The sequence below is a fragment of the Somniosus microcephalus genome, chromosome 16 (assembly GCF_052327205.1).
Source record: "Somniosus microcephalus isolate GS21.2 chromosome 16, FLI_Smic_1.0, whole genome shotgun sequence".
Classification (NCBI taxonomy): domain Eukaryota; kingdom Metazoa; phylum Chordata; class Chondrichthyes; order Squaliformes; family Somniosidae; genus Somniosus; species Somniosus microcephalus.
This window is the reverse complement of record NC_141002.1, coordinates 22,042,935-22,056,891: the sequence shown is the minus strand read 5'-3', so window position 1 is coordinate 22,056,891 and position 13,957 is coordinate 22,042,935. Positions and strand designations below refer to the sequence as shown.

General features: G+C 47.4%; 1 protein-coding gene across 6 annotated transcripts in view; it reads right to left on the bottom strand.

Moving 5' to 3' along the window:
- cntn1b (contactin 1b) overlaps positions 1-13,957 on the bottom strand; it is a 1,036,112-nt gene that overhangs the window by 570,305 nt on the left and 451,850 nt on the right. For all 6 annotated transcript variants that reach the window (XM_086008675.1, XM_086008680.1, XM_086008681.1 and 3 more), the window contains 2 exons: positions 12,960-13,059; positions 9,325-9,506 (listed from right to left, as the gene is read on the bottom strand). In XM_086008675.1, coding sequence (XP_085864801.1) covers positions 9,325-9,506; positions 12,960-13,059 — 282 coding nt within the window. The remainder of the gene's footprint in view (positions 1-9,324; positions 9,507-12,959; positions 13,060-13,957) is intronic.

Genomic DNA, 13,957 nt, shown 5'->3' with positions numbered 1-13,957 from the left:
TACTCTGTTCACTGTTAACTTATAGTCACCACACACCCTTACGTTACCGTCGGGCTTCAATACCGGGACTATTGGTGCCGCCCAGTCTGAAAATTTCACTGGTTCTATTACTTTGTCCCTTAGCAGGCGATCTAGTTCCGCCTCAACCTTGGTTTTCATTGCAAAAGGTACTGACCTTGGTTTAAAGAAACGAGGCGTGGCATCACTGGCTACATGAATCTTGGCTGTGGCTCCCCTTAAGGTGCCCAGTTCGTCCTTGAACACTAACTCATGCTTCATCAGCACTTCTTGCAGTGCCTCTGTACTGTCCTCCATTTTATTCATTGCCTGCCAGTATACACTCAACTCACTGATCCACCCTCGCCCTAACAGGTTTGGCCCTGACCCTGCTACCACTACCACCGTAAGCTCTTTGGTGACTCCTTTGTGTTCCACTTGTACTTCGGCCGCCCCCAAAATGTCCACCTTCTGTCCTGTGTAGGTTTTGAGACTAATGGGGCATGTACCTAGCTCTGGTACTTTTGCTTCCCCCCATAGCTTGGTGTACTCAGTCTGCGACATTATGGTTACACTACATCCAGTGTCAATCTCAAACTTTACTTGACCTCTGTTCACTATCAAATAATGAGTGAGAGGGGGTACGTTGGGCCTTGAAGTGTCTATACTGTATACAGTGAAAACCTCCTCACTAGACTCTTCCTCCTCTTGTATGTAATTTGCCTGCTTTGTGTATTTCTCCCTCCCCGCTTTTGCATGCTTTGCCCCTTTAGCATTGCTTCTCTCACTCACTGCCCTTTTACAGACCTTCTTTAAGTGCCCTATTTTTCCACAATTGTGGCACTTTGCCTTTGCAAACCTGCAGTCCTTTGCATAATGGCTCGTCCCGCCACATCGGTAGCAATCCCCAACCCTGACTGGTGGACTTTTCGCGCGAGCTTCCATCTTGAAAACAGCTCCTTCCACTGGTTTACTCCATTTCTCCTTGCTCATACTGTTTAAGTCCTTAATGTCCTTGTTAGCCGTCTCCATGGCTTGTGCTTTTTTAAGTGCCGTCTCAAACGTTAATCCTTCTTCTGACAGCAACCTTTGCTGTATACTGTCGTCGTTAACTCCGCATACTAGTCTGTCCCTTAACATGACTGTGAGCGCATTTCCAAAATTACAGTCCTGTGCGAGCTTCCGAAGCTCCTCCACATACTCAGTAACGCTTTCTTCCGGCCTCCTAATCCTCGAATTGAATTTCCATCTCTGTACTATTTCACTAGGTTTCGGATTGAAATGATTCTTTAGTAGACTCACCAACTTGTCAAAAGATTTTTCTCCTGGCCGCTCCGGGCTCAGCAGATTCCTCATCCGTGTATAGGTTTGCGCTCCCACACAACTCAGTAAAATGGCCCTTTTCTTTTCAGCACTGTCCACCTCGTTTGCCATAAAGAAATGGCTCAGTATTTCAATATACTCCTCCCAAGACTGCGACTTGCTGTCAAAAGGTGCCACGGAGCCTACCGTTCCTGCCATCCTTGGAGTCCGGTCACTTCAGCCAAAAAATCAAACTCCGTTTCGACTCCCGCGGCCTAGCCTCGTGCTTTTCCGACTAGTTTGCTAACCAACCCGAGCACCTCTTCCGAATACTCCATAACTATGACTGATCCACCAAAACTTTTCCGTCCTTTATTCTCGTCGCCATATGTGGTATCTTGAGGTGGCCATAGATGGAGACGGACACCGGTTAACTCCGTAACATGGTTTAATCAACACTTGCACATAAAAGCTTCTGCCATGAGGCAGCAAAAACAAAGAGTACCACAGTACAGATCAGACTTAACTCAGGAGACCAACTGCCACAGCACCACCTGGTGGATCAGGTTACTCATAACCTCCCAGGTTACTACAGTACCTGTCTGTCTGATCTTCAATGCCTGTCAATACAGCTTCACCTTTATTTACCATTAACTGAGAGCCAAGATCAGCAATATTGTGGGACATAGCCAGAAATTCTGTGAACAGGAGGCACAGACTCGAGTCTGGAACAGGGCAGATGGTCAGACAGCTTGGACTTCATGCAGCGGCTGGAGGATGTGCGATAGGCAGTGCAGGTAAAATTCAAGAGGGCGCTGGAGAGGTTTTCTGCTGAAAGAAGTGATTGAGCCCGGCGAGAGATATGGGTCAGCACGTTCATCGGGGTCCCTTCCCATCGGCTGCTGCAACTTTGGCGGAAGATCGGTGGAAACCCCGGATGAACCGCGTAAACGGGGTTTCTGCCGAAATTCTGATGGCCAATCATGTGTGCTCCAGGGGAAATTCCCGGCAATGCTATAACATATTGGGCCGTATTTTCCGATCGGAGGCTTCCTGCGCGCAGAGGCCTCCGATCTGGAAAAAATCTACGGACTTACTTGAGGGCTCCGGACACTTCCGTTCCTGGGCCTTTCCAACTCGAAATGTACAGGGCCCACGTATCCCAGGGGCACATGCGGTTCGCAAGCGTCCCTGGGATCACGTGAGCCATGGGGAGCCAATGGGAGAAGGGAATCTCTCTTCATACACTTGACAGATAGACCTGTCAAATATATGAATGGAGATCACCCCAAAAACACTGTAAAACATTAAATACATTTTTTTTAAATCACATTTTTAAAATGAATTGAAATTACAATAAATTAAATATTTTAAACAAAAATTAAATATTTTACTGGGCTAAAAATAAACTTACCTTTTTTAAAGTATTTTTAAATGATAAATGGGTGAAAAAACATTTTTTTAAACCTTTTTCGACTCTTGTGCTGGTAAAAGCAGGCCTTATGCCTGCTTTTACCAGGCGTAAGATTTCTAAGAGTTTCCTGCGGGTGGAGGGTCTCCAGAAAACGGAACTATCCACCCGCAGAGGCCGTTCTCTAGGGCAGGCATCTGATCTGTCAAGAGCATTCTAGATAGATCGGAAATGCCGGTTTTCACATGCCTGAAACCGGCATTTCCAATGTCCCTACAGGTGTGTACACAACGCGTACACACCCGTGGGCATCGGAATATCCAGCCCAATATTTATTGAAGCTTGGGGCCAGCGAGATGAACCACCATGGTCCTTTCTGATCCTGTACATCCCTGAGTGCCAAATATAAGTTGAAGAACCAGTAGTCTAATGTTTGCTAAAGCTATGTTCAATTGGCGATTTATTTCACCAAGATGGTGTTTCACTTAAATGACCACTAGGAGATTATAATCTGCATTGTTTCACAATTTGGTATTTATTTTCTGGATGATATCAACCTCCACGACACTTCCAGTTGCAGAGCTGAGCATATTCAGGGCACCTCAGTAGCTATTCAACTGCTCCAATTTTTATAACTTGCTGTGTATTGTAAGAAGTCATAAAATTGTACAAAAACTTTAGTAAGAAGTTACTTATATCGATGATGTTTTTGTTGAATTAGTGATATTTACTCAGTGTTTCTCATTGCGGTCAATACTGTAGAAACATCACAGAAGTAGTTTTTATTTAAACATTACTTATCTTTAACTCTTTTTATTCCTTCATTTTCTTTCTTTGATTTATAAACAATGTTATTCATCTCACCATAAAACAAAAAGTCAAATATTTGATTTGGGGCTTGGTAATACATGAGTGGCGTCATGAGCGAATGTCATGTGATGAATTATCACATGCTCAAATCCAGGAATATGTCAAACTAGAGTTGGCAAGCCTAGAAGGGAGGGCCAATATGAGTCAGAGGGAGGCTGCACTGGCTGGGGCCCTGGCATGCAATTGGTAAGCAGGAGACACAGATCTAAGATAATTGGCAAAAGAACCAGAGGGGAGGTGAGGAGAAATTTGTGTTACGCAGCAAGTTGTTATGATCTGGAATGCACTGCCTGAAAGGGTGGTGGAAGCAGATTCAATAATAACTTTCAAAAGGGAATTAGATATACACTTGAAAATGAAAAAAATTGCAGGGCTATGGGGAAAGAGCAGAGGGGTGGGACTAATTGGAGAGCTCCTTCAATGAGCCAGCACAGGTATTATGGGCCGAATGGCCTCCTTCTGTGCTGTAAGCTTCTATGATTGTTGCCTCAGCCTCCACCATGAGACACATGCACAGTACAGTATCTCTGAATGCGGTACGCTTTTGAACGCAGTGCTGTGGAGCACGGTGCTGTGGAACGCCGTACAATGGAACACAGTGCTATAGAACGCAGTGCCGTGGAGCGCAGTGTTTTTTATTCTGTTTCCAACGCTGGCACATTTCAGAGATCCGGATGTGTACAAAATAGAGTTTTCTGCAAAATTGTAAAATTACTGAAGGGAACTTATCACAAACACACATTTGAATTCACAATGTTCTCTAAGTAACCAGTTCTATTTTGGGCCAGAAATGTTTCTGTGCTCTGCGAAGGATTAAATGCAAGAAAATGTTTGATCGCTGCCTCGGCTTTACTTGACGCTCATTAGGATTCCAAACTCTAATCCTTTCACTGCTCTGCAGCTGTGAGGCAATTGATCTGCTGTTGGGCTGAAGACCAGGCTGGCTCAATTAAAGCTCCTTAAAACCACTTAGAGAGCCCATCATGTTTAAAGAAGCACGTGAATGCTTGAAGGGGAAGTGGAGGTTGATTTCATATCAGATCGGATAGCACTTCGTGATGTGAATGGAAATGATATGCCGTGGTACACGAAAATCTAATTAAGTCAGTAATTTAATATTTAACGCTAAATCCAAGGGCCAAAATATAATTTTGGGGGGACGTTTTGAGCTCATCAAGTTAAGGGATGGTAGTTCTAAGGACTAGGACATGTTTCCATTTCAGTGTCACTATCGAGCACTGCCAGGTCTAATTAGCATATTTGGTGCAGAGTAAAGGACCTTCCACTCTACCCCAACAATGTGACTCAGTCCCAAGCTCACAGAAAAGGGCTCCACTCTGCCGCAGCTTCTGACGTGAAGCAGCCATGCGGAGCACCGGAATGCAACTGAACCAGTGTATCAGAGGGTGAGCTTGGAGGAACAACGAGATAACCGGTGGGAACCGTTATCTTAGAGGGATACAATTTTGATAAAGTAAACGCGCAACAAGACTTTGAGATATACTGAAGGAGCAGGACAAGCAGACACAGGTACAGGGTTGTAAAGAACGAGTGCAGGACAGGAATGAGGAAGTACGTCTTTACACAGAGGATGGTCGAGGGCCGCCATGAGTTGCCGGGAAGGGCGGTTGAAGCCAGGATCCTGGACTCACTTGAGAAGCAGCTAAGGGCTGCAATGCGGAGACGTTAGGGTTGGTATGTTGGGAGGATGAGATCCAGAAAGCTGAAGGGCTTCCATCACCTGAACCTATCTTGTGAGCTGGGACTCACAATGCCCAAGTGAAATTTCTGCCTCTGGTTTTTAAGAATAAAGAACCAACACCAGCACTGCATCTAAAGATAGAGAGAAACGTGTCATAAGTGGCATCAACACCAGTAACCAAAAGCTCACCAAGCTGTGTGGTCTCCTCCAGGTTTGCCAGGAAGATGTGAAGCCATCTGCTTTACTAACCTTCAACCACTGCCCCCAGAACCATTTCTCTTACTCTGCCCGCTTGTGGACAGAATGATATTACTGCACCTGCCCTCATGAACTGTCCACCAACACCCGCTGATCTATGAGCTACTGGGACCAGTAACACTGAGGGTTGCTTTAGCTCCAGGAGATTCATTTATTCACAACAGATAAATTCAACTGGCACTGGAGGGGTTATTATAAGCTAATGTCTCAAATAGCTCAGTTAAACAATCTCAAGCATAAGAACTGTCTTGACAATTCCGCCAATGCAGGAATGTGCAGGCCTGCAAAAGAGGACTATGGCCACCTACAGTTCAAAACAATACCACCGCTCATGTCCCTCAGTCACTTCTTTCCCCAGAGCTATCCAGCTCCCTCCTTTGCCCGCTTCTGCAGGTGTGTGCTTTAACATAAATTAGGTACCATGCCAGCTTGGCATGACTTTCTGTCCCTTTTAGGTTTATACACAAGACCTCAAAGGATGAGTTTTGCTAGCCCGCAGTTGAAAGGAAGTCAGTCTTCACCAGCCAGCTGGAAGATACCCAATAGGGGGTGAGAATGAGAAGTCGAAAAAGTCAAAGGGACATAATTATAAAAGCCTTCAACTTTCAGGGCTGTCCACCAGTGTGAAGAAAGCCAGCAGAAAATGTTTTTTTAATATGAATCGCCATGAAAGGGCAGAGAGAAAATGACAGAGTGCAAGCCAATAACTAGTACCTTTCTGCCACTTCTATCCTAAATGTTCTCTGTTCAATTGCTGTGGAATCACCAAAGCAACAGCATAGAATCCACTAATGAATGAAAACAGCAAGAGGCAGCTTCTAGAAAGGTCGCTGAGAGAGCAGGCCTCTTTTTCTCCTTCTTAATTGCATCTGAAATTCTCTGCTGTAGGCAGATGGTCACGTAATTCCCTCTCAGAGATGCAAAGGCTTGACAGTGTCTGTTGGAGATGATGAACCTCTGCAAATGTCAACATTTAAGGTATTTTTTTTCTCTCGTAAAACTTGAAGTTGCACTGCCTCTTTTTGTAAATGCATGGTGCTGTCCACAGGATCGTAGGGAGCAGTTACACCATAACTCTAGCTTCAGTGCAGAACCCTTTCAATTCACGCCAACACTGACAGTCTTGGCAGACTTGCATTTCTATAGCGCCGTTCACGACCTCAGGACGTCCCAAAGTGCTTCACAGCCAATTGTGTACTTCTGAAGTGTAGTCACTGTTGTGATGTAGGGAAATGTAGCAGCTGCAATTTGCGCACAGCAAGCTCCCACAAACAGCAATGTGATAATGACCAGGTAATCTGTTTTTAGGTGTTGGTTGAGGGATAAATATTGGCCAGGACACCAGGGATAACTTCCCTCCTCTTCTTCAAATAGTGCTATAGGATATTTTCCATCCACCCGAAAGGATTGTTTAGCATCTTATCCGAACGATGGCACCTCAGACAGTGCAGCACTCCCTCAGTATAGCACTGGAGTGTCAGCCTAGATTTTGGGCTCGGGGCAGGAGCCGAGAGCAGGAGTTGGGAGTAGGTGCAGAGCGAGGTGGTAGATATTAACTCCCGGTCCTCATCTACACAGCCTCAGTCAGTCTCCCGGCAGTTGACTGGTGGGCCAGAGCACAATGTCAGGCGGCAGGAACATGAATAAATGGCATTCAGGCAGGTCACGGTGAGGTGATTTGGCATGGCCTTGTAATCACCGAGTGGGGGGTTAGCCTGGAGCAGGAGAGGCCTGAACTTTCCTCGTTGGGCTTGGCAAAGCACTCCTGTTCCTCCTGACCCCACGATGAAAGTCAAATTAAGTAAAAAAGATTTACCTTTTTGGGTCTCTTCTGGTCCCTGAAGTCATCAGAGGCCGATTTGCATAGCAAATGGCTGTAACTCTCGCGCCTGCTCTGACGGGCAGGTTAATACCAGAACCTGCAGGATCGGTGTGGGACGTCAACCATCGAGCCCAACTGGCGAGTTTAACTGCCTGCCTGCCCGCCACCGAGTGGGCAGGGTTAAGATTGCCTCTTTGGGAAACTACACAGCAGGACAACAAAACAGGTCAAAAGGCCTTTCAGGAATCCAATGAAATGGAAGCTGTGGTATGTTTGGTATGGTACTGTTAACTGATCCGAGGCTCGTGACATGCATCTTAACAGGCTGAGGCCATCATTAGGGGGCTGTCACAATGGGCTGGATTTTGCCAGCCCTTGGGGGGGGGGGGGGGGGGGGGGGGCGGCTTTGGAGGTGGGACTGCTGGGAAAATAGCAGAATCTGGGGGCGGGTGCCCATCCCGCCCCCCAACCCACCTCCATGCCATCTTCCCAGGAGGCGGGTATCCGCCCTGCGCCGGGTCCCGTCTCCTGGAGGCGGGAAGGAGATTACAGCCACTTAACTGCCTGTTAACAGGTAGTTAATAGACAGTTAAGATTATCCCCATTTTTCCACCAGAGGCGCGGGCTTCCCGACGTCGGGAAACCCCGCCAGGGTCACCGAGGCGAGCAGTGGGTCTGCGAGGGTGAGAGGGGTCCAGTAGTGCGCTGTGGAGGTAAGTGATGAGTGCAAGTGTGGAGAGGTAAGTATGCGAGGTGAGTGGAAAGTGATAGAAAATGCTTACTTACCTTTGTTTCTTCCTGCAGGCTTCAACAATTGGGGATGCGGAGACTCTCGCATCTCACCGGCAGAGATGACAGATGTCTGCTGCATTCTCCGATGCAACATCCATCTAATTTCTGCTAAAGAAAGAGGTTTGACGAGTCTTGAATACAAGAACTCATCAAACAACAGAGAATGTCAGTGTTTGACAGCTTCACAGAGCTGTCAAACGATGACAATTCATCTGTCAAAAATATTTGATAGATGGAATGTCATACGCTGACATTCTCTGTAACCAGCTTCCCCTTAATTGGCCTGCTAAGCCCGCTGACAAGGTCAATCAAGGGAAAATAGCGTGGGTTGGCCACAAGTCGATGGAGGCAGGACTGAAACCTGACAAGTAGCAGTCCTGCCTCCAACGCGCCCCCATTGACAAAATCACCCCCAATGTGTCACACTGTGAGACAGTGAGGAACATCTACAGAAAGAGAATTTCTCTCACCCCTATTCTGGGAAACCTTACAAGCCCCTTATGGCCTTACCATATCATTGATAGAATCATACAATCATACAGCACAGAAGGAGGCCATTCAGCCCATTGTGCCTGTGCCGGCTCTTTGAACGAGCTATCTAATTAGTCCCATTTCCCTGCTCTTTCCCCATATCCTTACAAATCTTTGCTTTTCAAGTATATATCCAATTACTTTTGAAAGTAACTACTGAATCTGCTTCCATCACCCTTTCAGGCAGTGCATTCCAGATCATAACATCCCTCTGTGTAAAAAATCATCTCATTTCTCTCCTCTCGTTCTTCTGCCAATTATCTTAAAGCTGTGTCCTCTGGTTACTGACCCTCCTACCAATGGGAACAGTTTCTCTTTAATTACTCTCTCAAAACTGATCATAATTTTGAACACCTCTATTAAATCTCCCCTTAACTGTCTCTGCTCTAAGGAGGACAATTCCAGCTTCTTCAGTCTCTCCACATAACCGAATTTCCTCATCCCTGGTACCATTCTAGTAAATCTCCTCTGCACCCTTTCCAAGACCTCCGTTATAAGGTGTGGTGCCCAGAAATGGACACAATACACCTGCTGAGGCCTAACCAAAGATTTGTAAAGGTTTAGCATAACTTCCTTGGAAAAGCTGTCGGTCTCAGAAACAGGGTCTTGATTGGCCAGCCAGTGCATGGGTTCCCTTACCGTGCACAGTGAGCCGTCCCTCTACGCGGTCCCTTCCTTTGGAGTTTTTTGCTTCACACTCATAAGTCCCTTCGTCCTCGGGCTGGATGTTTGTTAGCCTCAGGACCGAGTTGAAGGTGAGCAGCTCGGCGTTGCTCGGCAAGCTTCCCTCCACCTTCCGCCACTGGACCTGAGGGAGTGGGCTGAAGCGAGAGAGAACATAAGAACATAAGAATTAGGAGCAGGAGTTGGCCATACAGCCCCTCGAGCCTGCTCCGCCATTCAATGAGATCATGGCTGATCATCAATCTCAACTCCACTTTCCCGCCCGATCCCCATATCCCTTGATTCCCCTAGAGTCCAAAAATCTATCTATCTCAGCCTTGAATATACTCAAAGACTCCGCATTCAGAGCCCTCTGGGGCAGAGAATTCCAAAGATTCACAACCTTCTGAGTGAAGAAATTCCTCCTCATCTCAGTCTTAAATAGCCGACCCCTTATCCTAAGATTATGCCCCCTAGTTCTAGACACTCCAGCCAGGGGAAACAACCTCTCAGCATCTACCCTGTCAATCCCCCTCAGAATCTTGCATGTTTCAATGAGATCGTCTCTCAATCTTCTAAACTCCAGAGAGTATCGGCCCATTCCACACAATCTCTCATCATAGGACAGCCCTTTCATCCCAGGGATCAATCTAGGTAACCTTCCTTGCACCGCCTCTAAGGCAAGTATATCCTTTCTCAGATAAGGAGACCAAAAAGGGAGATAGAAGGAGAGAGAGAGAGGGAGAGAGAGAGCGGGAGAGGAAGAGCGAGAGGGAGGGAGAGAGAGAGGGAGGGAGAGAGGGAGGGAGAGAGAGAGGGAGGGAGAGAGGGAGGGAGAGAGAGAGGGAGGGAGAGAGAGAGGGAGAGAGAAGGAGGGAGAGGGAGGGAGAGAGAGAGGGAGGGAGAGAGAAGGAGGGAGAGGGAGGGAGAGGGAGGGAGAGAGACGGAGAGAGAGACGGAGAGAGAGAGGGAGGGAGAGAGGGAGGGAGAGAGGGAGGGAGAGAGGGAGAAGGAGGGAGAGGGAGGGAGAGAGACGGAGAGAGGGTGGGAGAGGGAGGGAGAGGGAGGTAGAAAGGGAGAAGAAGAGGGAGGGAGAAAGGGAGAGGGAGAGAGCGAGAGAGAGACCATGAGAGCAGGTTTGTGTATGGCAGCGAAAAAACAAAAAGTCAAACCAAGAAAGCCAAGGCCACGTCTGGGCGGTGTCAATCTAAGCTGACCATCAGAGATCGGGCCCAAAAATTAAATGCACGACATATTCCTCAATTTACTGAGACAAATGCAACTCAAGGGAAAGGCTCTCGAGGAGGATTTACTTTTGTCAGATTAAGAATTCCTATGGTCACTGGGCAAGGTGACAATGTGAAAGCATTTATCGCAATTTCCTCTGACTGGGAAGCGCTACTGAGAAAATCGTCACGAACGTATTCACAACACGGCTCCACTTGTCAGCCGGGGGAATATTTGCCCTGCGACACCCTGCCTCTTTTCCCGGGTCAGTCCCTCTTCACCTTTTGCCACACTGACAGGCAACAGCCTCGAATTATTTCTTGACCCCTGTTACGTGCCCCTCATTTTAACATCTCTTCCCGTATTTTAAAATATCTTCTCTGTCCTCGCCATAAATGTGCACAGTTAATTGTTTTAAACATCATAGAATCTTACAGCACAGAAGTCCATTCGGTCCATCGCGCCGGTGACAGCTCTTTGGTAGAGCTATCCAATTAGTCCCACTTCCCTGCTATCTCCCCATAGCCCTGCAAATTTTTCCTTTTCAAGTATTTATCCAGATCCCTTTTGAAAGTTACTATTGAACCTGTTTTCACCAGCCTTTCAGGCAGCGCATTACAGCTCACTGTGTTAAAAAAAATTCTCCTCATCTCTCCTCCGGTTCTTTTATCTTAAATGTGTATTTTCTGGTAACCGAGCCCCCTGCCAGTGGGGACAGTTTCTGCTTATTTACTCTTACCAAAACCCTTCATTAAACTTTTCCACAAAAAAAATTGAAAATATAAACGGCGGATAGCTGAAATAAAACCAGACAAAAACTGAAACAGAGAAAATCCGCCAGCAGGTAAAGAGACAGGGAAATGGTACGAGTATGAAGGATAGTCCCAATGAAAGGCTGCTCCATCCCCAACATCCCTCACAATGTTAACCTGTGCTTCCTCTTTTAGGGGCTGAGCATTTTCAATTATTAAACATAAATTCAGTTGACACATTCGCAAGGCAAACCCAAGTGATCTCGCTCTTGTCATTATTTATCTCATTCTATTTGGCCGATGTGGAGAAACAATTTAATCACGTTCCCTATTTACAGCAGCCAATAGGAAGACCTGTTTTAGCCTCGGTGATCTGGTGCCCGGCCTGATCGAGCCCCGGCATGGTTTACCTTCGGGCGCAGCACTGAGACCTGCGCTTCGGGAGCTGCGACCAGCGCGGATCTCGCACGGTACAACAGCGGCTAGAGGCTGGCAGGTCTGTATCTCTGCTGTTGCGGCCCTTTGCAGAGCTCAAATGTCAGGGCGAAGAGGAGAGTGCGGAAATACATTCCCGAAGCTCACCTCGGAGCGACTGCAAGTGTTCCCAGAATGACTGGTGCTGGAAAGAGACTATATAGCGGGGAAGCGCAGTGCTGATATCACAGGTTCAACTTCCAAATCTGCGCTGCATTAGCTGAACTCAGCCGGGGTGGGAGCTGGGGCTGTATAACTGGTCTCAATACCCCTGTGCTGGGGGGAGAGGGAGGGGTGGGGGAAAAAAATCAGCCAGTGCTCCCACTCCTGATCGCTATCTAGTGCCCAGTGCTGGAAAGGGTGTGGTTATCTCGTGATGACAGGAATAGGCCCATCTGCGATGCCCCCCACAGTTGAGGAGCCTGCCAACATAGATCGGGTGGACTGCGATGGGCTTGTGCATTCCTATGTGCCGACGAGACTTGCGAGGGTCACATCTGAAGAATGGCCCCTTGGGTAAGGTAACGGAGGCAGCGGCCTCCTGTTCATCATCTCCCAGCAAGGAGTCAAGTGTCGAGGAAAGGAGGGGAGAAATATGGAGAAAGACAAACAAAGAGGGTTAAATTATGAGGTCAGGTTACATAAACTTGGCTTGTATTCCCTTGAGTGTAGAAGATTGAGGGGTGATCTGATCGAGGATTTTAAAATGTTTAGAGGATTTGAAGGGCAGATACAGAGAAGCTAGTTCCTCTGATGGGGGAATCCAGAACAAGGGGGCATAATCTTAAAATTCTAGCCAGGCCATTCTGGAAATAAATCAGGAAGCACTTTCTCACAGAAAGACTTGTAGAAATCTGAATTCTCTCCTCCAAAAGGCAGTGGATGCTGGGCCAATTGGAATTTTAAGACCGAGGTAGAGATAGTTATTAGGTAAGGGTATCAAGGGATATGGAGCCAAAGCAGGAAAATGGAGTTGAGGTGCAGATCAGCCATGATTTAATTAAATGGCAGAGCAGGCTCGAGGGGCTGAATGGCCTCCTCCTGTTCCTATGTAAGTCCTATGCTTCATCAATAACTGCTAGTGAGGGAAAAATAACTTACAGCTAGAGAGGACTACTGCACCCTTAAAACTGTAGCTAACTTGCGCCTCATACTTACTTTCCAAGTGCAAAGCATTCAAGAGTTAGATTTTGGCCCATCAGGACTTGGGTGTCGGCGAACTTCACCCTAATGTCGGCAGGATATCTTTTCACCACGCCTGAAATTTAAATCAAACAGTTTAGTACAAGAAAAATTACTCAAGGTTGCTTGAGATCATTTCGTTACAAGTGCTACTTGAGTAAGATGAACAACAGGACAAGTCCGCATAACTGTGAAACCTCACAGGGTGTTTATAATGACTTAACTTTCATTCACCATTTACTGGCAATTGCTACGAAAAGACAATTTGGCCCCCTGATGACTCAGCGAGTTCAGCCAACGAGTAGCTGAGACAAAGCACTGCGAGGGTCCCAGTTTCTATCCCCAGCCTGTGCTGAATGGGCTAGTCCCAACTACAGTAGGGGCTGGCATGACACAACAGATTGCAGTGCCCACTGATTAGTGAGGGCAGGGAATAAAACAAATCACTGGCAGGGTTCCCGCTCCTGACTGTTGCTCAGTGACTCCCTCCGGAAGCTGCGCATCTGCAGGACAACTAGGATTGGAAAGGCTCATCTTGAATAAGGTCTGCCTTATGCCTGGCCAAATCAGGACCTACAAACCTTTCCCATTAAACTGAGCCTCCAAGAATCTGCACTCTTCATGTGACCAGCTTGAGTGTAGAACATGTCCACACTGGTTGGATGGCCAGGCTGTACTGAGTTAGCTGTTCTCAACTGGGGAGACAGTTGGATGCCACAGCTGGTCTCACTGTCCATCGGCTAGGGAGGGGCACTTGCTCCGGGTCGCTGGTCGGTGACCCCTGCCAGACAGTGCCCGTGTGTGAGCGGGTCAGGTGTGGGCAAAGCCGGAGTCTACGATGCCCTCCACATGATCTGCTGTGGACCCATACTTGAAGAGTGGCTACTTGGCTAACGTTCCAAAGAGCGCCACCCCCCCCCACACCCGCCCCGTCACTGGACCGTACCCCTGCGAGAGTCAGAGTCTTCAGGAGA